Source organism: Natrix helvetica (genome assembly GCF_964273705.1).
Source record: "Natrix helvetica genome assembly, chromosome: 7".
Taxonomy (NCBI): domain Eukaryota; kingdom Metazoa; phylum Chordata; class Lepidosauria; order Squamata; family Natricidae; genus Natrix; species Natrix helvetica.
Genome location: NC_138558.1, coordinates 55,456,427 through 55,483,940, shown reverse-complemented (window position 1 = coordinate 55,483,940; position 27,514 = coordinate 55,456,427). Strand labels below are relative to the sequence as shown.

The 27,514-nt window shown below is 38.5% G+C and overlaps 1 protein-coding gene across 4 annotated transcripts; it reads right to left on the bottom strand.

Annotated features, from left to right (window-relative positions):
- Positions 1-528: 528 nt before the first annotated feature.
- GUCY1A1 (guanylate cyclase 1 soluble subunit alpha 1) lies at positions 529-25,210 on the bottom strand. 4 transcript variants are annotated; one of them, XR_014175971.1, is made up of 10 exons: positions 24,728-25,210; positions 15,852-16,256; positions 13,347-13,408; positions 11,823-11,878; positions 10,127-10,836; positions 8,903-9,388; positions 8,208-8,351; positions 2,720-2,874; positions 1,195-2,500; positions 529-1,158 (listed from the first exon to the last, which is right to left on the bottom strand). XR_014175971.1 is itself a non-coding variant. In XM_081960139.1 (9 exons), exons 2-9 carry the CDS (start codon positions 16,095-16,097, stop codon positions 2,299-2,301), a joined length of 2,061 nt encoding a protein of 686 aa, XP_081816265.1. In that variant the 5' UTR covers positions 16,098-16,256; positions 24,728-25,210; the 3' UTR covers positions 529-2,298. The 4 variants fall into 4 exon arrangements, 3 of the variants coding, with proteins under 3 accessions (XP_081816265.1, XP_081816266.1, XP_081816267.1); XM_081960139.1 differs by having other exon boundaries at positions 529-2,500; XM_081960140.1 differs by lacking the exon at positions 24,728-25,210 and adding an exon at positions 23,593-23,831 and having other exon boundaries at positions 529-2,500.
- Between the last annotated feature and the right edge of the window lie 2,304 nt (positions 25,211-27,514).

The following is a 27,514-nucleotide window of genomic DNA, read 5'->3' as shown; positions in this document are numbered from 1 at the left end:
CATGTCCACGCACACACACCCTGCGCTCTCCCCGCTTTTGGCACTGGACTAGAACATCGCAATGAAAAAGTTACTTAGGTAGTTTGTTCTCCCATAATAGGTATGTTGCACAGCATGAAGTCTATGGTATCATCAGAAGCCTTATGTGTGCCCTCCAGATACCCCAAAACATTGTTTCCAAACTTGATAGTACTACCTTTCATTTTAATATAAATTGTAAATGAAATGAAATCAGTCTTCTATTTCTCTACCAGTTTTTTTCAGATTATGGTGGTAGCATAACTCTCAAAGGACAAATATGGTTCTTAGTCTGGTTATGGGTCTTTTGAGTTATGACATAGAACAAGCCCTAATTCATAAACATACTGGCACTAGTTAATTGGAGTAAGCATGTCTAGGTATTCAGAAATATTAGAAACTATGAGTAATGTGTGTTTGTTAAAAAGAGAATTGTACAGGATCTACTCAGGACTGAAAAATATAAGGACTGAATTAAATTAAACCGTGCCCTAGGATATTAATTTTATTATTAAGCTCAATTGGAAAATGAAGTATACAAGGTAAAATAATTTTTGTGGTATCCAAGTTCTGTATATTCTTTCTGTGTAATTCTTTTTATTGAGTTCAAACATTACCATAATGCATTCTAAGTTTCTATATACATATATTTGATTCATAAGTCCTCATATATTGCAATATCTGTGCTATGTTAATATTGTTAAGCAAAGATTATACACATTTTAAATTAAACAGTTAAAATTACTTGAGAAAACATTTATTGCTATTACACAGAACAGGGTATATACAATATGTGCTTCCTATAAAATGTGCCTCCAAACTTAAAATTCTGTTTGAATACAGATTTTAGATTTGTTTACTCAATATATTACATATATTTATTTATAGACAGTGAGAGCAGTGAGTGGCATCTTGTGTATATGAGTTCTAAAAATTGCCAACACCAATCAAGTAGGGAAATAACAATCCTATGTATGTTTACTCATATGTCTTGATGAATTCATTGGCATTTATCTAGATAGGTTCAAATAAAATCATCTAAATGACATTGTTTACCTCATAGTATCTCCATAATCTTTGGTATAATCACCTGACCAAAGCATTATTGGTGATATTAAGGAACAAATATTGCAATAGTGACTAATTTCAATGAGCTTCACATAAACTGGATAACACATATATTCTTTTCATGGATATATAATAGATAATATTAACAGTTGCGCATTAAAAAAAACTAGGCATAGAATCAGCCAGAGACAATTCTGAATTTAAGTTCATGTAGTCCACAGGTGTAAATATTGTTTAACTGACTAAAAACAGGGAGCACAGTTCATCCAAGTTAGTTTATACATAACTAGAAAATTGCCAAGGATAACCATAAAAAAGACGCTAGAAGAAAAAAAAAAGAATTGGATTTCATCAGGCAGGTATGAAATCCAGAAATTCTGGAATACAATTCCATAAATTACGGCTTTTGGAGCGGTGTTTAAAAATATTTTAGTCTACAACAGCTTGATGACATCCTTAGCAGCAAGTAGACCATAATCTATGGCTGCACTTTCCAATTCCTTAGGAAATCATTTAGAAAAATTCACTAAAGCAGCTTTGACATTCATCTAGCTGGATGTATATATATATATCACCTGTGTACTTAATAGTTTTTTAATTTTTATCTCACCTATTACTTTATAAATAACTCACGGTAATGAACATACATAATACTCCTTCCTACTATTTTTCCCACAACCACCCCATGAGGCGAGTTAGGTTGAGACAGTGACTGGCCCAAGGTCACCCAGTTGGCTTTCATGCCTAAGGTGAACTCAGCCTCCTATCTTCTAGGCCAGCACCTTAACCACTACACCAAACTGCTCTCTTAAAAAAAACAAAAAAAACATGCTCTGATGCTCCTACAGCCCCAGATGGAGGTGTAGATGCTGAGAAACTATTGTGAAAGCTGATTCTAAAACTGGGAATTTGGTGAGGTGCAAAGCACACATTATCAAAAAACTGACTTCATTTCTAGAGGGACAGAATTCTTCACAGGCAGATTGGCTCTGTCTTGTTACAGCTTCAACTATTATTTTTTATACACTGAATATATTATCTCAATAAAAATTCTACATAGTATGCAATACCCTTTAAATCTAAAATTTAATACTGGCTTTCAAGTGATTAATAAGCTAAAGTGCTATTATATTTCTTCAACAAAAGGAAATCAAAACTCAGAACTTATAAACACACACACACATACACACTATTTTGTCTCCAAAATACAATTTAATCCACTCCTGTTGATGTCCCCAGGAAATTTGTCTTGTCTTCTTCAGCATCTTTCCTCTGAAACCAGGCTTTTGTACTTTTCCCTTGAAGATAAGCATCAAGAAAGTAACAGATTCCAGGTATATCATCTGGAAAGTTGGAAGGAAGTTCTTGTCTTGAGCGAGGAGTAAACATGAAGCCAGGGTGATCCTTTATCAACCTCCAATGAGAATGAAAAGTATTATTACATATTTCAGACATTACCCATAGATCTCACCAGCATAGTTAGGAGAATGGGAGGGATATCATCAGTACATACAAGGTAATAGGGTAAGAATTCAAAAGAATCCCCGGAGAGAGAAGGAAGGTTTCAGATTATTATTACAGTGGTAAGAAATAAGCAGCAAAAGCAAGTGCTTGACATGGCAAGCTACTATACCTGTAGGTAGTGGGGCTAACATTTATTTTCCTAGGGAGACTGCAAGACTCAAACTTGTTGGCAAGTGTTACGTTGTTTCCAAATAGGCAGTAACGTGGCATTTTCACACCAACAACACCAGCAAAAACAGAGCCAGAATGCAGTCCTATACGCATCTTTTATAAGAGAGAAAGAAGAGATATTAAAAATCATAATCACATTTAGCAAAAATGAAAATATTATTGAATTCTATCTATTTCTATATGTCAGAATGAATTGTGAGCTCAGCTTGGAAGCTGTAGTCAATGGATTCTAATGAATGAGATACTGAAATAATTCAAATCTATAATATAAACAAAGATTCAACCACAGCCTATAATGAAGAAACATCAAAATCCCTAGTATCAAACATGTATGTTATCACAATTGCATGTGATAATATAATAATATGCTAAGCATTATATACAAAATAGTCTAAGAGCAAGCATCAGATCTCAAAATCAATTTTGGAAAAAAAGTTTTCCTGTTTTCATAGCCATCTTCTATTCAAAAGTGCCCAATTTTACAAGCTTGGGAAATTTAAAAGCAGGGAAACCAATTATATGATGTCATTCATCTGTCTTGCCACTGAACTGTGAAAACCTCAAGTTAATATAAAATACAATTCACAACAAATAGATTAATGCATTATTAATATGAAACATTGCTCACATGTTAAATTAAATTAAAATGTGTGTGAAAAGTATACACAGTAACATTACATGGGACAGTAATAACAAAAGAGATTTCCTTAGAGTAGATGATCCATTGCAATAACATCAGCCATCTCTCCCATTGACAATAGTGGCTAAATGTCATAACATTAACACCCGAGTGGGAAAAAAAAAAAAGGTTTGAAGTTTGGATTTGTTATACATAAACTAGGGTGCTAAATTTATTTGTATTAATGGCATTATTTTAATATCAAACTAAAAGCTTGTTAAGAAGTATGTTCAGGAAACCCAAATATGAGTCTTCAACTGCAAGTACCATGTTTCCCCAAAAATAAGACAGGGTCTTATTTTCTTTTGACCCTCGAAATAAGGGCTTGGCTCAAGTTCTCCTTGCCTTCATCTGCCCTGTGTGCTGGCCACCGAACAGCTGACTGTGCTGCTCTGGCCTCCTGGGGGGGGGGCTCTTCCTGGTAGCACACACACACACACACAGATCTCTCACACACACCCTCCCTCTCCAAGGCAGCCACATCCCTTCACTAGCTTGCTTTCCAGCTCTATTTTCCACTGCCATGTGCAGGACAAGAAAAGTAGACTGTGTGCCTATGGTAAAAAAAAATACCAGAAAATACCTTCCAACTTCTCAAAAAGAAAAAAAATCTCGCAAGGTTGGAAGTAGTCCCACAAACTACTTTCCTTGCCCTGCATGTGGCAGTGGAAAATAGAGCAGGAAAGTAGGTTAGTAGAGGAATGTGGCTGCCTTAGGAGGGGGGGGATTAGGGATCTCTCTCTCTCTCTCTCTCTCTCTCTCTCTCTCTGTCACACACACACAAACACACACACAAACACACACACACACACCATCCTTTCCTTGGGAGCTCTGCACAGACACAGAGAAGGCTCTGGATAGAGCATTTGGGTGATGTGCATCTGCAGAAAGAACAATTGCCAGGAAAGGGGGTGGGATTTTGCCTCTTATCCTGTTCTGTGCTGAGCTTCAAGAACAGGGTAAGAGGAAGGAAAATCCCCCCCCCCCCAAATTTTCAAGCCGTTTGCAAAAATGCCCCATTCCGAGCTTTTAATGCTGCAATCCTGGAATATGCTGAAGGCTTTGAATGGGCGTTTTTACAATTTCCTGCACATAGCAGCAGCGTCTCCTTGCAGGGCTTCTTCCAATGTCCCAGGTGTATTGATTTCCATGCTTTCCTTTCCTATTCCGTGGACAGAATTGCCTGCTGTGACTGTCACCGTCAGGTAAGGAGGGCATGAGGCATGGGGGTTGTGTTGCTTGACCTCCAGCTTCTTTTTGCAGCCGCAATTGGCTGCAAAAGCAACTGGCGCTTGCTGGAGGCAGAGGCCTGATTGACACCCGCAAATCAGCTGTTTTGTAAATGGAGTGGTCCAGCTGATCCGATTAAGAAGCCAAGAAGCCCTGAGATGACCGGGGAAGGGAAGGGCTGCCTCCTGTTCAGGCTAAACCCACCCCTTCACTAGGGCTTATTTTCGGGGGAGGGCTTATATTTTTGGCCACCCCGAAAATCTGGCATGGCCTTATTTTCAAGGACATGTCTTATTTTCGAAAAAACTTTGTAATTGTTTGCGGGTATGAGGAGGTGCCCATTCAGTTACAGCCTGGACTTTCGCTGGGTCCATCTTGATGCCGTTGTGGGAGATGCGGTAGCCCAAGTAATCAATTTTCTCTTGATGAAATTCACATTTAGACAATTTGGCATAAAGTTCTGCGGCCCGGAGTTTCTTGAGTACTGATCGAACTAAAGTCACATGTTCATCACGTGTTTCCGTGTAGATAAGGATGTCGTCAAGGTAGACCATCACACCCTTGTACAGGTGTTCATATAAAACTTCATTTATTAATTGCATGAAGACAGCTGGCGCCCCCTGTAGGCCAAACAGGAGTACTCTGAAATGAAAACACCCGAGTGGGCAGTTGAAAGCAGTTTCCCATTCATCTCCCTCTTTGATTCTGACTCTGTAGAAGGCCTCTCTTAGGTCCAATTTCATGAAGATCTTCCCTTTACCCAATTGGGCCAACATATCCTTCATCAGAGGAAGGGGGTATACATTTTCCGTGCACACAGAATTAAGATTTTTGTAATTAACACAGAGACGAAAGGAGCCATCTTTCTTTTCTGTAAACAACACAGGGGCGGCCACACATGGCCTAACAGGTTCAATAAACCCCCTTTTCAATTTTTTGTCAATAAACTTCCATAATTCCTCCATCTCGCATGGGGTCATTGAGTAAATCTGGGGTTTTGGAAGTTTTACTCCTGGGAGGATCTCAATGCTGGAACCCGTCGTGCAGTGAGGAGGTAATTTATCAGAGGATTTTTCACTGAAAACGTCCTTTAGGTCACAATATTCCTTTGGGATTTTCTCCTCCCCCTCAATTTTTTCCTGCATCGTGGCCGCTAGGTTAGGTTCAGCATTAGTAATATTGGAAACCCTCCCATTTCCTTCAGGAGGTTTAGCGGATTGGATGCGCAACCACCCTTTCTTCCAGTTGATGTGTGGGTTCCATTTACGCAACCAGGGTAAGCCCAGTATGAGAGGTTGGTCCATTCCCGGTGCCACAATGAAACTTAATGTTTCCTGGTGATCTCCCATCCACATGTCTATAGGTTCAGTCACAAAATGAGCAGCCCTCCCCCCAGCTATAGACCCATCTAGCTGGCAAAAAGCAATGGGGACTTTCAAAGTTCTCAGTTTCAAGCCCATTTTTTCCACTACTTCCGGGCTAACAATGCAACATGTGCATCCCGAGTCTAAAAGGGCCTGCATTTTTGCTTGGGTGCCAGTAGAGGGCACTTTTAAGTTCTACTGGGATGGTCATGGGGCCCGATTGGGAACTTACCAGATGGTCGTCATCGGATTCGGTTTCACTTTCCCCCGATGAGGAGGTCAGTTCTTCTCTTGGGATGGGAGGGAATTGCGCAACAGGTTCCACCCCTTTCATGGTGGTGTCCCTTGTCTTCCCGGGTTGTTTGTCTGGCTTCCTCTCCCCCCCCCCCACGGCAGAGGGCTTTGGGCCAATCTTGGAGTGGCAATTTGCCGCCCGGTGCCCCTCTTTTGTGCAACGGAAGCAGGTGGTAGACTGGGGCTTGCTTGTAGACCAACTTTTTCCTCCTTTCAAGGTTCCTTTAGGGGGGTTGGGAGGGGTGGATTTCTCTTTCTCATTGTCTTCGCAGTACTTATCTCTGGCTACATCGATCTCCACGTCTGCTACCAATTCGTACTAGCGTTGCAAGTTACCGGGGGCGGTGTGTGTGTGTTTACACAGTTTTGGTATATATCTTTGTTTAAGCCATCCATAAAACTGTCATTTAAAGCTTCTTCCGACCAATCCCGCATATAAACGGACAATTCAGGAAACTCTTGTATGTAATCAGCCACTGGGTTCTTCCACTGGGTAAGGGTTTTCATTCTGGTTCTGGCCTTCCGTTCCATGAGCGGGTCATCAAAGCATTTCCCCAGGATGGCCATAAGCTTATTATAGTGTCTCAGCAGGGGGGAGTCATCGTTGTGCAGGGCAACCATCCATGCCGCTGCCTTGTTCTCCAGCGCCATGGTAACCACTCTTACCTTAGCTTCTTCTGTGGGGAGATCCTCTCCGACCTGTTGCATGAAATTCCAAACTTGGACCAGGAAAAATCTTAATTCCTTTGGGTCACCTCCAAATTTCACACCAAGCAGAGGAACATTTGCCATCCAGTGTCTGTGGGGGGCCCTCCTCCTCTTGGAAGGGCTCTCGTGGCTGCTGCTGCTGCTGCTGCTGCTGCTGCTGCTGGCTTCCCCATCCTGATGAGCTCCACTGTCTGCCCCCAGGGCCGCTCTTGGGCAGAACAGGGCTTCTGCAGTTCTCTCCTCTAGGTTTGGGAGATCAGCTTCTCTTTTGGGACCGCTCTCGCATAAACGTCGCCTCTCCCAAGCCTCTTGAAAGAGTTTCATAGCCTGGGACATCATAAGGTTCTCCACGTCAACGTCCTGCCAAGCAGCTGCCAGCCGCAGATATCACCTTGTGGTAACTCCAGCTGGAATTTCCTCAGGGTCATACTTCTGTCCTGCTCCCAATGACCACCTGGACCGGACAGATCGTTCCTCCAAATTCAGATCCGCCATCCGCTCCGTCTCTAAGGGACACGAGGATGCAACCACCCCCATGTCGTCCTCCTGGTCGCTGCCTGGCTAAGACATTCCTTTGAAGGTTTTAGTTTTATTTACACTCCCCTCAGAAGGTGTTAGCTCCGGGATGAGTGCGAAAGTGAGATCTTGCTTAACGTCAAGTCGGCCTCCCTCAGTAACCAAGAAAGAAACCACTTAACTCCATTTTGCAGAATTAAGAGTACTTTTACTGGTTATGAAAAGATAGTAGCTAAGCAAAGCAAGATCTGAGGCAAAAGCATGCAAAATCATACATATCAATATGTGACCAACCCCCTCCCCCTGGTAACCCTCATCCCACTGTCCAATCTGCAAATCCCTTAGGTGCCATGTGAGTTCCATCTTCAAGGAGCATCATCAGGTAGGTATGCGGACGGTTGGCCTTGACCAACACCAAGCGCTAATCTCTAGCATGTGCAGTAACAGTGAGACCAAAACCCCCACCTTACAATCTCTCCTGTACTAAAGCTTCCCCTCCCAAATACCACCACCCCTCCCCATTTCAATGGCAGCCGAAAGCAAACAGCGAAACAGGCTGACACATGGTATCACTTTGGGAGAAGATGGATACTATACAGAAAATAAATGAAGTCATGTTCAAATAGCTCGCTAACCTTGATGGATTCTCCATGTGGTGACATCACTTCATTGGACAGTTCCATCATTTTAAGTGCCATTAGTGCAATCTGAATTGCATGAGTCTCATTTTCTTTATGTAAGCCTCCAGCTACACAATATGCATCTCCAATGGTTTCTACCTAAACATTAAAACGAACAATTTATAAGATGAGAAAATTTATAAAGGAAATCCAAAACAGTTTGAAATGCTTTTGTCAATCATGTTTTCCCCCCCAAACCACCTACTATTACATTCTTTTAGTCAAAATACATACTTCTCTTATGCAATCTATCCACTGGTGAATATTTTTGCATAGCAAAGTCTGATTCATTATTGGTAATTCTTCATTATAATAAAATGTTATGTCAAAATATTTACCTTGAATTCTACTTCTTTGAGGCACTATTAGCAGTCCCAAAACTCTTACTCATAAATAGTGTCATTGAGGTCAATATATTAATTTCAAGGTAAATGTAGTAAAATTGCAGTCTAAAGCATATAATTTCCCATTTTACAGCTAAAGCACCAACTTCTAAGTTATATTATGCTTCCTACTTAATTACACCTACAGTTTAGCTGCCAATAAACATTATATATGTTTTAAACCTGTTATAATTTTGAATCACAATAGTTCTTCATATCCCATTAACTTCTTTTGCAATCATTTCTCTCGGGAAAACAATTCTTTACCTTGTAGATATCCAGTTCTCCACACTGATAATCAAAGCGAGTGTAGAGCTCATTAAGCATGGTGATAACCTGCATGGGTGAACACTGAGAACAGATTGCAGTGAATCCTACAATGTCAGAAAAAAGCATTGTGACATTATTAAATTTCTTGGCCTGTACAACTTGTCCTTGCCATAGCTGCTGAGCAACTTCCTCAGGGAAAATAGAGCACAAAAGATCAACTGTCTTTTTTTTCTCCTCTTCAAGAGCTTGGTGAGCTTGTTCAAGAGTTGCTTTAAGCTTCCCTAATCTTTTCTTCAATCCATCTTGAGCTCTGGCTTGTTCTCCTATTAAAACAACATCCCTAAGTGCATTATGAATTGGAATATCTGAAAGATATAAGCCACGTCCTGTGAAATCTTCCAGTCTATCCACACAAGGAGATCCCAGGAACAAAATGGCATTAGATTCAATAATGTAAATCATTTGTCCTTTAAGATCCATAACCTAAGTCAAGACAGAAAAATGAAGCAATGAGAGAATTCTGAAGCTACTTAACATATACAACGATAACAAAAAATCAACTTATTTACTCTGTGGTGTCTGTGGATACATGTGGATGTGGATACATTCCAGGAAAATTGGTCTGGATTACCCTTCCTCCATAAACAGTTCTGTATTTAATAGATTTTGACTTTATGATGCCTATATTCTATCTTCTTTATCTTCTGATAGTTTATCTTCTGATAAAGTTAGTTATAAATGTGCAAGTTTTTCAAAGTGTCTCTAGACTTGCAATTTTCATCAAGATGAACATCATCTATTAATCTGAAGAACCAACCAATGCCTTTCACAAATGCATGCAAGAACATCTCTTAACTTTTGGAAAATCTATTGTACTGATTAAAAATGAACATGCATAGAGGAAAGATACAGGTTCAAATAGTTAAGATGTTTCTCTTCTTCACAAATTCACAGTGAAGAGAATTGAGTGAGAACCTAAAAAGGTGGGATGGATCATTTACACAAATTAACTGATAGGCTGGGTTCATTCATAATGATAAGTTATAATCTGACTTGTTTTATGGACCATGCCAGTAAAGGCAATGAATCATGCCTGGTGGTTTGCTTATTTATAAGCAAACTGTAGCTCATCCCAATACATACGAGTTCAATCGTAGTCTCATACCTTTAAAAATGGATTTAATGAAGAAATGAAGAAAAAAAGATACATCCAATTCTTACCCCCGTTGACTTTTTAAGAACTTTGTCTCCTCGTCTCACTCTTATAGTAAACTGCATGTTCAGCATAGACATGATCCCGTTAAATGTGCAATTTATTTTAGGAGCTAAAATCTCAAACCACTCATCAAACTGTGGCTTTGCTTGAAACTCTCGTTTGCTTAATAATCTCCTGATCCCATTGCCAACTTGCAAAATATCCATGGCCTTGTCAAACATGCAATGGAAAGGAAAGGTCTTACAGAACATAGAAGTAGGAATGACAAGGGAAGAATGGGGCTTACAAGGCGACAGTGATGGCTTTGTGCTTTTGACGTGCACAGAGTACAACAAATAAGGTTGATCAATAAACTCGGAACTGTCTTTGCAGAAGCTGGGTGGCATTAGCATTATTTCCACCTCCGTGTCATACAAAATGCGAGCTGCTGCTTTAATAATACCAGACAAGATGAGGGTAGTTGGTTTTTTGGGGAAAAAATAGTATACATTTAAAAAATTGGGATCTTTTTCCAAGCACAAAATTGAGACTTCTTCAACTCGGCCCATTTTTTCAGCTTCATGGCAATGAGAGCTCTGCTTCAGGAGAGTACTGAAACTGTTCAAAAAGTCTTTCAGACTTCCCCCAACAACTCCAAGGATTTGTTCTTCTTCTTCATAACATATTTTGAACAGCTCTTCGCCAAGTGATTCTCTTAGAACAGAGACTGGAATTCCTGCCGGCATAAAACATTTTGATTACTGATAATTGTTCTAAATACAGTCTTTAAATCCCTCCAGTCAGTATGCTTTTGATTTTCAATGTACATTCTCCTTTCATTTCCTTTATCTGTTTTCTATTACTGAACACTACAGATAAGTAACTATTTTACATCACTCTCTGAAATCAGTTTTTCTCTCCTGAGACCTTATATGGTTGAAGCAAAGTATTATTTTTCTTCTTCTGCTTGCTTTTTTTTTTTTTTTGATAAAAATCTGGTGACCATTTATTATTGGCTTTTGCAGAAGAAATGTAACCAACTAGCACATGCACAATGGATGTAATTGCTCTACTAAAAATTACTATTGGTGCAAGTGGCAAATGTAAAATGGGTCATAGGTGGATCTTTAACCCTTTTTAAAATGTAATATGCTCCTAGCCATTTGGCCTTCTGAAATGAAAAGGACAGAGATGCAAATAATGAATGAAATGAAAAATCTAAGAATAAGAAAAAAAATAAACTCTCTGATTGCTGCTTTTCTCCTTCTAATCAAGGCAACAGATTCTACAGATTTGGAGTTCTGTCTTTGCAGCTTAACATTTAATTTGAATTTGAGATTATCTGAGATAACGTTTAATTTGATGTTTTCTACAGAGAGACACCATCAGAGGAGATCTGCACTCTAATCTTTTATTAAGAGAGCTGTTTGTATGCACACACAGTATATGTGAATAACAAAAAAAGATCATAAGAAGGGGAGTGTAAATGTCTTACATAGCTAGTATTGTCGACAATTTCATGCCATGGTATCAGAGTATAAGAGACATAAACTTAGCTGTCAATATTGTTGATTATCTGTCTGTTCAGTTGCATGCCTTCCTTTTGAGAGTAAGACATTCAAAAGGCTCTATGTCATTAGTAGTCTTGGTAGAACTCAGGTTATTGGGGATACTAAATAAACTTGTAATGTTAACACTTGCTATTCATAAATATATAATTACCAGCCAAATCTGCATTATCCGTGAGTAGCTTCTCAAAATCCTTTTCCTCACCCTGTCTGTAAAGGAAGAAAAATACAATTTTAAAACTACAATTGTCTACTAAGACAAAATAAAATGTAATTATACATAATTAATAAAATGATAAGTAATGTCTCAGAGTTTAAAGTATAATCCTCATTCTTATTTTGTTTTTCCATTTATCACAAATTAAATGACCACTGTGGTCATGTATCCATATTCACCCATGAAATTCTGATCAAATCTAAATTTGAAAACTGATAGAACATGCAGCCAAATCAGTTTGCTTGCAACTGCAGCACCACAAATAGATCGTAACACTTGTTCTGATTATATCAAATTGACTAGATCAAGAAGCAGCCAAAATGTTAAGAAATGGTACAAGCCAACTGAAGTCTGGCTCTTTGACATTTTCACTAAATACATGTAAACTTTTAAGCCAGGGGTGTCAAACTCAATTTCATTGAGGGCCACATCAGGGTTGTGTTTGACCTCCGGGGGCTGGGGTGAGGATGGCCAGCTCTACGTCACTCGTGTTGGGGGCACCTGTGGTGGCCTGAGCGCTCTGCTAGTGAAAACGGGCTCCCAAGCTCCGTTTGTGGTTGTGATGGCCTCCTGCAATCCTCTGCCAGCAAAAATGGAGCTTGGGAGGGCCACCCGTGACCCTTCTGAGCTCCATTTTCGCTGGCAGAGGCACCACAGGCTGGTCCTTCGCTGTTTCCAGGGCGGCCCTGCGGGCCAGATCTAAGCACCCTGCAGGCCAGATCCAACACCCAGGCCTTGAGTTTGACACCCCTGTTTTAAGCTGTCAGTTTTTATGAGTCAGGATAGCATAGTTTGAAAGGAAAGTCAAAGGGCACAAGCTATTTTCAAAATGAAATATTTCAATACTCTAAAAAGAAGGTACAAGTCAAGATTCAGTCTCTTAACCCCGTCTTGAGGAAAAAGTCAACATTTTGCTATTAAATTATAGCTCAAATTCTTTGCTATTTAGTACAGAAGAGACTGTTTTATAGATCAGCACAGATTGAGTCATCGGGCTGAGCTGCAAAAATCTAGAAGATCACAAGATGGCAACAAAGATAACATTTTATATATATTTTTATTGCCATCTTGTGGCCTTCTCCATACCTGTTGTATTTATTGGATAAATGGGATAGAAACCTTTGCTAACATACAGAAAAGTCACTCAGAAGTCTGTTAGTTCATTTTCTATTTTTTCCCCATTTTTGTAAACGAATATAAAAGAGTATAAAGCATTACATGTAATAATGTTACAGCCTTTGTTTAATAATATACATCACTCTATCAACAGCCTATTAAGCGTTACAGTCCAAAATACCGAGAGAGAGAAATATAGTATAAAGCTGCAATTAACTTTTGCTTTGTAAGTATTAAAACTTAGTCATTATATAATAGGAAATTGAGATTAATGAGGCAGCAATAACTACTAGATAACTATATCATTCTTTTTGAATTTAAATGATGCAGCTACAGATAACTTACCCCATTTCTTTTATGTTATTATTGGCTAGGCTTCTTTGAAATGCAAGATACAACTTTTCATACTGAAATGAGAAAAGGTCATATTAAATCAGATTTCAGTATGTAATACTGGTGTCAGAGAGAACCTGGTCATTTAAGCAGGAGAGAAAAGGCACAAATGTCATTTAGCTCAGGTCCATTCTATATATTTAATAAAAATACATGCTTAAATAGGAAGGTCTCTTTCGAAGGATTTGCACATAATGCATGACCTTTTGTCAACCACAGTTTAGGTAGACCAAGAGTAGTTTCTTTACTTTCTTCAAAGACAGGCACAGTGATATTTACATAAACCAGCAGCAGGATTGAATCCAGGAGCATCTCTCATCCGTGAGTTCTTGTTTAAGATAGAATTCTATCTCATACAAAACAAAATATACGGATTTTTGGATTGCCATTGAATTCTCACTAACATATCTGTCTTGTTTGCATACTACACAATTGTTTCCAAGATTCTTCATCAAAATGATCATATTTGCATACAGATTATAAATTTACAATTTTATTTTAACTTACATTGAAATAATATGCTCACTAGGAATAGCTGTTATTGCACTAACGTTTTTTTTAAAGAAAGAGTGCCTTGTATTTCAGAATTATTCCCTATTACCCCTCAGCAATCCAACTCAGAGATTATGGGCTTTAAGCGATTTCTCATTGGCAAATTTCCAAGAGGAATGAAGGGGACTTGTAGGGTATCTAAGCAATTAAACCAGGCCTTTGCACAATGCAAGATATGCAAAGATAGTTATCCAGACTCTAGGTATCCTCAATAGACGGTTGTCCAGAGTCTATTATTTTCGGTCCATCAGAATGGCACACTTGAGTAGTTACTATATTTAACATCTCTTCCCATTTTCATTATTTATTGCACCAAAATTTTAGATATTTAATGGAAGGAAAATAGGTATGAAGGAAGATTATGTTGCCTGAAGAAAAATGTTAGTGTTGATTTTAGTATTTTTTATTTCCTCATTCGATTCCACAATTTCTATTTTTTAAAACTCAAATAAAGTAATAAATACAGACATTTATTGGTATTTTCAACTTGGTTTAATTCTATTTCAGCTATACTTATTTCTCCACATGATTCTTAGAACAATCTCTGATTGATGTCAATGAACACATATAATCAGATCTGGGGCGTGATAGTTGAAAAAAATATTTCCAAGTAGAAAATGGGTGACATAAGCTGATTTTCAGCTAGTAGAAAGAAAGGCTAACTTTTAAATATATCTGGATCTATCTAAGAAAACCTACACAACTAGGTGCAATTTAGTCCTATATATCATATAATCAATTCACTAGCATACTGGAATATTTGTCAGTCAATTTATATATAAAGTTCTGCAGGTATAACAGAAAACATCTTCATGTCGGAGTCAACATCCCACCATCCATATACATACTAGGTTCCTACTCTACTTTAATAATGTAGTACGAAAATATTGAAAAGGACTTTAGAAATGGCAGACTATGCATTTTACATGCTTAAGGTCACATATCTTATGTTCCATTAGATCAGCGGTTCTCAACCTGTGGGTTGGGACCCCTTTGGGGGTCGAACGACCCTTTCACAGGGGTCGCCTAAGACCATCGGAAAACACATATTTTTGAAAAAATACGGAAAACAGAAAATAATTTTATGGTTGGGTGTCACCACAACATGAGAAACTGTATTAAAGGGTCGTGGCATTAGGAAGGTTGAGACCCATTGCACTAGATGATCCCAGACAATGTGATTCAAAAACATTTCTGCTTTAAAGATCTATAATAATTGCTGACAGGAACAGGAAATTAAGACTTGATCCAGATGTTTTAGATAATAATTCCTATATTTTCTGACTTTCCTGACTGAAATTTCTGGCACTTAAAAACAAAATGATCATGCGGCAACAAGAAACTTGATTAATCTAGACTAAAGCAAAAGCACTATTAGATTGATGGAATAATAAGAAAAAAACTGCTTTTCTCTCTAAAAAGTACTCTGAAACATTTTTTCTTCTCAATGCATATAATATTTATGTAATATGGATATTATTTACTAAGCAAAATGTTTTTCAAAATATTGTTAAAAATAGATTCGAGAGGTAAATTTAGCTGGGAAAAAGAAAAAAAAATGCATTTTGCTAAAGCAACCCCCCCACCTCATTAGTATACATTGATGCCTCCATCATTACTATAAAGGCAAAGTCAGAACTCTAGGAACCAATTTCTATTGCTATAAAAAGAGTGAAACATATATAAGAAAATAGGTCCATTTAAATTTTGCTGTAATGACAGAACTAATTCTGTACTCTGAGTTTTGCTAGGATGCTAGCCAGTGTCAAACTTGTTAAGTAACTGATAAATCAAAGTATTATATTTGGGGTACCTGTATCAACATGTCTCCAATAACCTAGAATGCTTATTTTTTTTAAAAAAAACATTGACAGGATTTTCCAATTGATATTCCAAACAACTTACTTCTGGAGAGATGAGCTTGTAAATACTCTCAGCCAAAGTATGCAGAAATACTCTGTTCCTGCTGATTTTCCTTTGTGGAAGGTTTCCCTGAGGGACTTTCTCTCTGCAGATGGGCAAAGGAGCCTTAGAACTGTTGGGCACTTCAGCACACTCTTCCTCATTTTCATCTGGAATGCAACTTTGGTTGAGCAAGGAGAAAGGACATTCACCAGTGATCTTCAGCTCTTTAAGTTTTGTGCAGAACATACTGTACAGATCACTGTTATAAAATTTTGTGTATATCTTTATTTTGTGCTTAACATGCCACCTCCATTAACCAACAACAGAAGGAAAAGGTAACAGTAGGAATTCCTTTGGCAAATTACTTATGACTGTAAAATCAACTTCCAAAACAACTTTATTAGCCTGCAACAAAAGAAGGGAAAAAGTGAAAGGAGACAAATAGCATTATATTATACTTTGCATTATATTAAAGAACCAGCATAATATGTTCTCAATTTTTGATATCTATTTTTTGGACATCTTATTAAATTACACAGTAATTGACATAATAACCTGCAGGCACATGAATTCTTACATTGGTGCAAAAGAAAAAGATATGAAAACCTAGTTTTCACTGGGTTGCCAAGAAACAGAGAGATATTTCTGGAACAATGAAGCAGAATCAAACAAGTTGAATCAATTTGGGAAACAATATGGGAAAAAGAGTTCTAAGAAAGTCAATTGTATAACACTTGGTTTTATATATCATATCTCAAATGAGCAGACTCTGCTTTTATTGCTACCTAAGGCAAAAAATTTTAACTGATTATGGACTGGATGCAGGTTGGGAACAAAATTTACATGATAAAACATGATGGTCTGTGGGAAGCTATCTGCCTTGCCTACAACAATCTTCATATTGACTGCTGAAATATTATTTATATTTTCTTGGTGCTTTCCATTTAAATTATAAAGATAAACTTCTTTAGCTGGTATCATCGTATCCTGTTTGTAAAAGGCAGCATTTGCCTCCACATAATTAACCTGGGTTAGATAATTGGGGCAAAATCCAAATGGACAATTTACAAATCTGTGTCATATCATAAAATATACATCTAGTCTACAAACAGTTCACCTGGCTAATTCACTAATTTGGGTCAACTACAATATATAATAGAACCCATTTCTGAATTCAGGATGAAGGACAGATATGCTGTCAACTGAATTAGATTGGAATTCTATAGTGACTTCCCAAGATCCATATATGAACTTTTATTTTTCTTGTCCTCAAAAACAATCTGATTATTTGCCTCCAGCACTCTCTCAGAGGAAAAGCTATGATAAAGAAATAGAACTAAAATATATTGCTATGAGCTAGTGTGAAGTTTGTTGCTATGGAAAGGAAAAAACCACCCAGTCATACATACATACGTACGTACGTACATATATACATCCCCAACTTTTATCAATCGGGAATTAACCTCTGTCATAGCAATGAAATAAACTTGTACTTTGAGGGGGAAGAATAGATGGCTCAGAAAATTGATGATAATGGCCAAAGGCATGTGGAAGTTTCCTTACAGACAACTGAAGCATACTAGACAGAAAATTATTTTTGCCCAGCTCTGCTTCCAAATGTCATTACTGTGGTTCCATCAGCATTTTAAAATGATTAGTTTATATGCATCTCTGCAGTTTAGTAAGAGATTTTGTAGTACTACAGGGCAGTTGACTAGGGCACCACCCGTACAACTGCATGATGCTGCAATCTGTTGTGTTGAAAAATAATGAACCAGACTTCAAAATAATGTGCAATAACAGAAAACATGTAAAATTAATTGTAACTTTGTTGACATGTATCTGAACAATTAAGTATTCTATTCACATAGGTAGAAATGTCAACTTAATTAAATATATATATAAACAGATTGCAGTTTGGGAAATTAGACATTAAAGCCTAGAGATGTTGAAACTCAAGCCTTAGCAACTCAATGAGTAAGCAGCTACTAAGAAATTGAGGAACATTCACTGTTTAAAAGAGGGATGTCCCTCAATTTTACTTAAAATACCTGTTTAGAAGTCAAGGCTTTAGAAGTCATGGCTTCATAAAAGTTAGTATTATTACAGAAGGTTTTGGCATTTAGTCTCTTTCCAATTGGATCTTCCTGTAAACATAGTGATTTATTTGATCCCTTAATACTTTGACGTTTCAAGTCCAATTTATTGGAATTAAATACAAAGTCATTAGGAATGTATCAAACTGACTACAAAATAATATTCTAAAGCAGCATAATATTTTAATTAAAACACAAAATGCAATACAATATTTGATATTTAAAAGAGATGTTAATATGCTCTCCTTTAATACCTGCATTTTATTATATAATATACTTAAAAGTATACATAGTACTATTACTTTATTAACAATGGGAAACATATTTATTTTAATATTAACATTTTAAAGCATGAATTTTTATAGAAAGCAGGGTTCTTGACTGAATTTTTTTTTTAAAAAGCAGAGGGCAACTATAAATGGAGCTTTGATTACATGTTTCAAAACCCTCATTTTTAGTTCAAACCTTAAGAACAGTAACACAGGGAAAGGAAATCATAATAAAACCACTGGGTTACTAGAAGACAGATCATAAGACAACACGGATAAATAATTAGCATTTCTCTTCTAGGAGCCATAGCTCAAATCTATTTATTAGCCATAACTATTTTTAATTAAAAATGAAATGGGTCCTATCATAAATTAACCATATTAGGTATACTTTGGCACATAGCTAGTTTAGGAGCAGTTTGTTACCATTAAATGTTACACTTAGTCACAAAATCAATAGCCAAAGTTGAAATTTGTAACAGAAAAACAAACAAAACTTGGGTGCAAGGTGCAATTCCAAATTAAAGCAGTCATTTTAATGCATTTCAGTGCCATTGTTTCACACAGACTGTTTACTAATATCAGCTACAGCAAGTAGAAACAAAACCTTGCAGGATGCCAAATTAGCTTCTTAATTTTGTTCTAAGTTTTTATGTTATATTTAAAACCTTATATACAATATAAATATTTAGCCTCGGTAAATCATTTATTTACATTCTTGCAGCATATTTGTCAGTTCCACCATTGTATTCCGGTATTCTGCCATTGTGCTGGGGGGAAGGGAGTTTGGCATGCTTGGGATTTTTATTTATTTATTTATTTATTTCTTAGATTTTTAGACCGCCCCTCTCCCAAAAAGGGACTCGGGGCGGTGTACAGTCAATACAATAAAACCAGTCATAAAATTAAATACATTTAAGCTACATTTAAGATACATTTGGAGGGGAGATAGGCTGTACTAAGAAATAAATAATTCTAATCCTAAAAACATCACAATTAAAACCCCAAACCCTAAAATAAAATAAATCCCTGGGAGGTAAAACTAAGAAAGTGCCAGGCCAGCTGATTGAAACAGGTGAGTCTTTAACTTTTGCCGGAAGGAACGGAGGTCGGTGGTAGTTCGAATGTCTGGGGGGAGGTCATTCCAGAGGGTTGGGCCCATCACAGAGAAGGATCTACTCCTAGGTGTCGCCCGCTGGCATTGCCTAGCAGACGGCACCAGGAGGAGCCCCTCCCTGTGTGAGCGGATAGGTCACAGGGACGTATGTGGAAGGATGCGATCCTGCAGATAACTAGGTCCTCTGCCATGGAGCGCTTTAAAGATGGTGATCAATACCTTGAAACGCACCCGAAAGGCCACTTCTGCTGCACACTTAGGAATTAGGGAGGGGGACTAGGTCCTCTGCCATGGAGCGCTTTAAAGATGGTGATCAATACCTTGAAACGCACCCGAAAGGCCTCTTCTGCTGCACACTTAGGAATTAGGGAGGGGGACTATCTTTGGAGATGGGACAGACTCCTTCCCAGTCAATTTTTGCCAGGGTCCAAGCCATCTTGCCCCTAGTGTGAACTGTTATCTGCCTAGCACTTCATCAAAGCCACTAGGCTCCTTAAACATTTTCATAGCCAATATCCGAATAAAACTAACTAAGTTATTTTTACCTCTTTTCTCTCTTCATTTATTATTTTTTGTTCTGTAGGACTAACCTCACTGTTCAGGGGGGCAGTATATTAGGTCCACCATTGTATTTGGCTGTTCTGCCATTGTGCTGGATTTCTACATGTTTAAAGTTCATCTGTGAATTGATATATTTTAAATATGGACGAGTTAAACCGAGAGGCTAATAATTCAGTATATATGAACAGTCAATGCTACTTTTCTAAGTTTCAATTTATGTCATTTTTACAAATATAACTATTTGTTTTTCATCATTTCCATTCTCATATGTTCCTCTTTATTATTTTTATACATATAAACATATAAAAGAATTGTGTTATATGGGCTTCCTGTTGACTTTAAAGAGTTATATGGGCTTCCTGTTGACTTTAAAACAAAATTATTCCAAACTATATTTACTTTCTTTCGAGAAGGACTTAGCTGGAAGGGTCTTCTTTGGTGTCAGCACAGCAGGGCCTATTTTCATTCAGACTGGCCAGGCCACAAGAGACTTTCCAGTGGTACCAGCACACAAAAAAAGTAATAGAAAAATGGCCCTGGCTGGTAGTAGTAGTGCAGAATGAGGTGGTCAGGTAGACAGTGGGTAGACAGGCAGCCAAAAAGCAGTCATAAAGGTTGGCCGATGTGAAACCAAATTTGCTTCACATGATTGCAGAAGTGCAACAACTAGAACTTTGAGGACTAGTCATAAGTCACTTAATTCAGTACCTTTGTAATTTCAAACAGTGACTGAATGAATGGATGTTTAAAAGGACTACCTGTATTATCTAAAATTCAAGAATGATTAATGTGCAGTCAGGATGAATTGTTCCACATGAGGTTATTTGGGGATACAAAACATGTCTTTCTCACTTTGCTTATATATATTTTCCATGAAAAATGTGAAACGCTCTTATTTACATACATCCATGCATACATGAATTCTGTGTACAGGTAGTCCTCAACTTACCACCACAATTAAGCCTAAAACGTCAATTGCTAAGCAAGCTGGTTAAATGTTTCTTGCCATAGTTGGTAAATGAATCACTGCAGTTAAAATAATAATGGTTTTTAAGCGAATCTGGCTCCCCCCTTTTGCTTGTCAGAAGGTAACAAAAGTTGATCACATGGTCTGGGACACTTCAACTGTCATTAATACATGCCAGGTGCCAAAGGTCCGAACTTTTATTACATGATGGTGGGGATACTGCAACAGTTGTAAGTGTGAAAAACAGTTGTATGTCACTTTTTTCAGTGATATTATAACTTAGAACAGTCACTAAACAAAAGGTTGTACAGAAAAGAACAGTTGTAAGTTGAAGACTACCTGTATATAATTCTATTTATTTTTACCATACTGATTTTTTACATTAATATGTTATAGAAGAGGAGTTAAGATATTTGTTATTAGTCATCTACAGTATTTGCAATGCATTCTTTAGAGAATGTATACAAGGCCACATCTCATCCAACTTCCCATTATTTTAAAAGTGTATTAATGACAGGGAATTAGCCTTATGAAAAATTAATTTCACTAAGACTGACTTCCAAGCTAACTGCCTTGGAATGTTGCGAGGTTTGACAGTTCTGTGATTTAAGATAATGCCCTCCAAGGAATTCTGAATAATAAAAGTTAACTGCTTTGTTACTGTTTAAGGAGTAAGAATTTGTGATTATATCAAATGGTATTACAGTGTATGAAATAGGGAGAAAGATAAATGGAAAAAAGAAAATGTTCCTCCTGGCTTTAAATACCAATGAAAGAAATTATGGTACAGCAGAAACAAGGAATACTTTGTGCATATATTTTCCACTGCAGTGGAATTCAGACAATTCAAAGAAAGGTCTCCTTTGTCTGATTATACTGATTTCAGATAATGATCCCATTGGATGATCAGATGTCTCATCTTTCTGTCCCGTATCCAATTCTGTAATCTCCTGTCTGACCCGACTGACAAAATGAAATGAGACACAATCTTAGCACCATAATCAAAGTACGGCACAGAGATGACCACAAATTAATGCAGTGAAGACTTAGATGTCCATAAATTCAGTAATACTGATAAAACTCTGGAGTTAGTTACTTTATTCATCCAGTGAAAAATACTGCTGCATCTCTAAATAAGAATATCAAATTTGGACATTGTAAAATAAAATTTCAGTAATCTTTCAGCTCAGTGATATATTTATTAACAATATTATCCATTCTTGTTCTCCAGTGTCATTTAATTGAACTTGTTACTCCTTTAAAATTTTATGAAAGGCTCCTTATTATAAACTTATAGTTTGACATATTGTTCTGGTGTTACAAAGCAAGTCTATTTCATCAAGATGAAAGGTATTATTTTCTCTACTAGCCTTGCAATGCCTGTCAAAAGGTAGTTTGAATAACATGCATATAATAATTGACAAGGTAGCAAATCATAAGGCAATATAATAAAGTTGCAAAGATTCTTATGGTATATTAAAATGTTGGAAGCATTGTAGCACATGCTTTTGTATTATCAATTTTAAATGCATTTAGTAGAGAAAACTTGTAGTTATGTCACAATAAATTTACCAACTCTTCAGTTGCATCTCAATTCCAACCAATAATGAAATTTTAAACAAGTAAAAATGGTTAAAAATCAGAAACAAATACATAATGCTTAGCTTTCATCTTCCCTTCCCCCAATAAATTGAATTAAAAATTCAAACAGCAAACAGAAACCCTTGCTACACATAAACATCTAGGCAAAATATTGCACTCTGGTGTCAAACCAAATGTTTCAATGTTTGGTTGACATCAAAACAAATCATGTCAACCAAAATGTTTCCAACTAATACATGGCTTACAAAGGCCTTTCAGAGGACAACATCCTATTATAATAAATTCATAATGAACCTACTAGGCATAGCAAATTGTAATCAATTATTTTCTAAGCTTATGGAAAACAATATAATTATGACTCTATAAAATCATTTATAAACAAATGAAATCAAGCTATAGTAGAAAACAAATCGCTTTTTGTAAAATCCAACTATTTTTGCAGTTATTCATTCCACCAATCAAAGCTTGAAATAAAACACTGTTTTTTAAGAACTGACAAATCAAAGATTAATTTTGTACATCAAGAAAAAATATCTAATATTCTACTAAAAATAGTTCTCGGTGACTAATAAAATGATAGACAAAGTTTTAGAACATAAGTAAAATGTAAAAAGTATATTAAGATATGAGAAAGCAAAAAAAAAAAACAATCTTTAAAATATTTTAAAGTACCTAACCTGTTTTGTTTACTTAGATACATCTTGTGCTGCAATATATTTGGAGCCAAAATATCTAGAAATAGGTGTTTCTATGGCTGCAAGCTATTGTTTCCACTATTCATTAAAATGAATGTACACATAAATGATAAATCAACTAAAAATAGCGCAGCCTCAGTTGGTCTTTTCTTGTAATGGTTGTTTGATGAACAAAATTCCAAACACGAAACTTTTCACAAAAGAAAAGATACTGATAGCCTTCAAAGCTTTGGAATTTCCTTTTGCTTGAAGACAGGTGCCTGATAGAATACCCATATTTTCCCCGAGAGAAAGATTTTTTTTCTGGGAAATTGATTTCCTTTTCATTTCACAATACTATGTGATTGGTTTTCATTTTTTTTATCTTGTTAAAATGCCTGATTAAATGACATTCATATATTGCAGATTTTAATTGTTAATACGCATTTATTTACCTATTCTACATATAAAAAGGCAGTGTAGGGAAATGGACCCAATTCTTATCCAGCATTCAGCTCAGCAGATGATCTGGCTGGTCAGTACCCTGCAGTCTAATCCACCCGTTTATTACAAGAATAAAGGACAAGGCAAATCTTGTAAATCCTCCTAAATTCAGAGGCAGGCTAGGATAAAAAAGCAATCAGTCAATAAGTGAACTAAAGCATTTAGTGCTACATGGGAATCAGTCTTTGGAGTTGGGCAACAAAGTCTTCATCGGGGGGGGGGGGAGCCACAGTTCAGGGCTCACTGGAAAACCCTCAAACTTCAAGGAACGCCAGAGAGGGTTGCGGGCTGCAGCCTCGGCGGTAACCTTCCCACCAAGTTAGAAGGGGCTCTGGCTCGCCTGTTCCCACGAACTTGCCTGCCCCGCTGCCGGTTCCTGGAAGCCCTGACCTCGAGGCCTCGTTCCCGGCCGTTTCCCTTCGGCTGCGCAATCCGTGGGAAAATAAGAGGCGCGCTCGAAGGGGAGGCGGGGCACGTGGGGGGGGGGGATTTTGCGGCGGTGGGATCGAGAGCGGCTGGCGGAATGGGCGACCGGATGCGGCGAAGGGAAACCGCGGCAACTCCTTCCAAGAAAGGGGGTGGCGGGGGAGGGGGCTCTAGCTACGCCGCCACCTGTAACTGCAACTCGAACAAGCCATCGCTGCTACTTCGTGTAGCACTCTCAGCTGGGATGGAAGGGCATCCCCCCTCCCCGCCCCCCCCAAAAAGACGTGTAAGAAAACGTCGGTGGGATTTACAGAGGCAAATGAAGAACATTCCCACAACCTCCTTCCATCCCCTCCTCCCTTTCACAGCCACCTGCCCCGGGTGGATGATGCCCGGGGGAAGGTATTCCAGGGAAGCCAACCCTTAAACTAGAAACGAGGAAGGAGGTGGGAGGCGACGCCAGCAGTGGAAACGAAAAGGCGCCACTGATGAGCCAAGCGAGGCTGCAAAGAGCGAACAAAGATAGGACGGCAGCTTCCGCGCGAGCAGTTTTATCCCTCCGCCCCCCCACCCCATGGCACCTCGCGTGCGGTCCAGAAACCCTTCCCGGCTACGCTTGCGCTTTTCTTCTCTAGAAACTAGGCTGGCGAGCGCAGTCACCTGTAAATATCGCCTCGGGGGCAGAGAGAGTCATTCCAGACGAAGGGGCAGTTTTTAGCGGTGGGGCTGGGCGCTCCACGCTTCGTCTACTCCCTACCGCCGCCGCGGCCGCCCAGCCGTGGTCTTCGAAGGGCGGCGAGGGGAAGAAGTCGCCGTCGCGCTCCCCAGCCGGTCAGCCTTTCCCCAGTCAATTCATGTTCAAAACGTGCCTTTGGACAGCTGGCTTCAGCCGCTCCTTCTGGCTCCTCCACAGCGGCTGTCTGCGAGCGAGGAGGCGACGTGTGTGTGTGTGTGTGTGTGTGTGTGTGTGTGTCCAATCAGCAAGCGCCTAAACTAGCACTCAAGCGGCGGAAGGGAGAGCGGGTGCGGGAAAAGCCTTACAAAAGAGAGGAGGAGGAGAAAGTCTTGGATTCGCCAGTATAAGCGAGTCCCCGCAGGATCCCCGTTAGACCCTTCGAGCGGTAGCCAGACGGAGTGAAAGTCTTTATGATGAAAGGCATAAGCATCATGTGAACTATTGCACTCTCAAGTAAAACGTAGATGTGTTTTGTGTCTTCCACAGCGCTCCCTGTGTATCACAACATCAGAATTACGGGAAAGGAAATCCTAATGTCTTTGGCCTTAAGTCTGTTTCCTAGAGCCTCTTTTCTCCAGGCCAGGCTTAGTTTAGTCACAGTTTGCTGGGGAGCCAGATATTTTTATTTTTAATGTTGCCTTTTTATATTTGTGTTGTATTTGTGCTGATAAAACAAAGGGAGACTAGTATAGATCCATTTCGAGCTATTTAGCTCTCATCAGCTAGCCATACCCTTACTGGGATTCGAACCTGGGCTGTATTATACACTAGGCAAGAGTTTTAGCCACTATGCCACAGGTTGTAACACAAACACATACTTATTTCCCTGGCTCAGCTGATAAAGGAGGAGAAGCCTGTGGCATAGTGGCTAAAACTCTTGCCTAGTGTATAATACAGCCCAGGTTCGAATCCCAGTAAGGGTATGGCTAGCTGATGAGAGCTAAATAGCTCGAAATGGATCTATACTAGTCTCCCTTTATTTTATCAGCACAAATACAACACACACACACACACACACACACACACACACACACATATATATATATATATATATTTATGTTACAACCCCTGGTATGACTAAATTTATTTTATTTATTTTATTTATTTATCAGTACAATTACAACATATGTGTGTGTGTGTGTGTGTGTGTTTTCGTAGATTTTCATGGGTGTAGGTATGCTGGTTTTGTTGTATTCGGGTCTTTTCCCGTGTAAGGTTGAGATTGTCTTTGCAACGTTTCGGCAGGATCTCACCTGCCATCTTCAAGCGTGGGCTCAAAATGTGGGCTTAAAATGGGCAGCTCCGTTCCCATTTTAAGCCCACATTTTGAGCCCACGCTTGAAGATGGCAGGTGAGATCCTGCCGAAACGTTGCAAAGACAATCTCAACCTTACACGGGAAAAGACCCGAATACAACAAAACCAGCATACCTACACCCGTGAAAATCTACGAAAACAAATATATATATAGGATGCTTAGTATTTAGTCCTAAATAGCATGTCAGAAACACTAGTAGGATGGTATAAAATTTAAGAAACACCACAAAACTTAAATATTAAAACTTTACAAAAAGTTTTTTGTGTATCATTTTGAATATGGTACTGTTGAAAGAAATGTCCTTCTGGGTTCGGCTCCAAGTGGGGGAAAAGACACTGGAGACATGGAGGTTGCTCGGAAAGATGGTTTAATGGGGGACAGGACCACATGGCTTGAGTCCTGAACAGAAAAGGTGTTCACACGCTTCAATGTTGGTGGAGAAAAGAGAAGGAAGGGCTGAGTCCCTGGTTTTATGCCCTCTCTGGCCTTTGATCTTAAGCTTGTATAATGATTGGTTGTCAGACTCCCATGGGGCCATGCAGGGGCAACTTCTAGGCTGCATTTTGAATCCAGGTTTCCTTGAGTTCTCAGATGCCATGTGGGGAGTTGGGTAAAGGGCCATTATTATCATGCCTTAATCCCATCCCCCTGGAGCTGAAGGGGAGAACTCTTTATTATGTAAAGGGACCGGCTTGGCCTTCTTAATGGCCCATTGACAAAGGGGGTGGAGGCGGGAAGCTACAGGGAGCTATTCTTAATTGAAAACACGTTTCTTCCTTTTCACATCCAGGGAAATATAATATTCTGCCTTTTCAATATTTCCTAGGATATTTCATTTTTCTGGGAGAGGGCTGGGTGATAACTTTACACAGTACAAAGCTATATATAAAATTGTTATATAGAAATAATTTTCAAATTGACTTGTTGGAAGAAATGTCCTTCTGGGTTCAGTTCCTAGTGGGGAAAACGACACTGGAAACATGGAGGCTGCTTGGAAAGATGGTTTAATGATAGACAGGATCACATGGCTTGAGCTCCTGAACAAAAAAGGAGGGGTTGTAGGAAGTTAAAACCCATTCCTCTCCTAGAAGAATGAAATATCCAAGGAAATATTGAAAAGGCAGAATATTATATTTCCCTGGATGTGAAAAGAGAGAAACATGTTTTAAAGACAGAGTAGCTCCCTGCAGCTTTACATAATAAAGAATTCTCCCCTTCAGCTCCAGGGTGATGGGATTAAGGCATGATAGTATTAGCCCTTTAGCCCACTCACCACATGGCACCTGGAAACTCAAACTTGGCCCCATAGGAGTCTGACAACCAATCAGAATACATTTCTTCCACAGGAACAGGAAACAGAGAGGTGGGGCCGAATAGATTATAAAAAACCCCAG

What these genes read in the sequence shown, in the direction of transcription:
- GUCY1A1 (XM_081960139.1), bottom strand. Translation starts at nt 16,097, where the DNA reads ATGTTCTGCACAAAACTTAAAGAGCTGAAGATCACTGGTGAATGTCCT. An exon ending in GGATAATGCAGATTTGGCTG is followed by an intron (nt 10,837 to 11,822) that starts GTAATTATATAT and finishes TTATGCCGGCAG; the next exon opens with GAATTCCAGTCTCTGTTCTA. An exon ending in GTTAGCCCCACTACCTACAG is followed by an intron (nt 2,501 to 2,719) that starts GTATAGTAGCTT and finishes TTCTCATTGGAG; the next exon opens with GTTGATAAAGGATCACCCTG.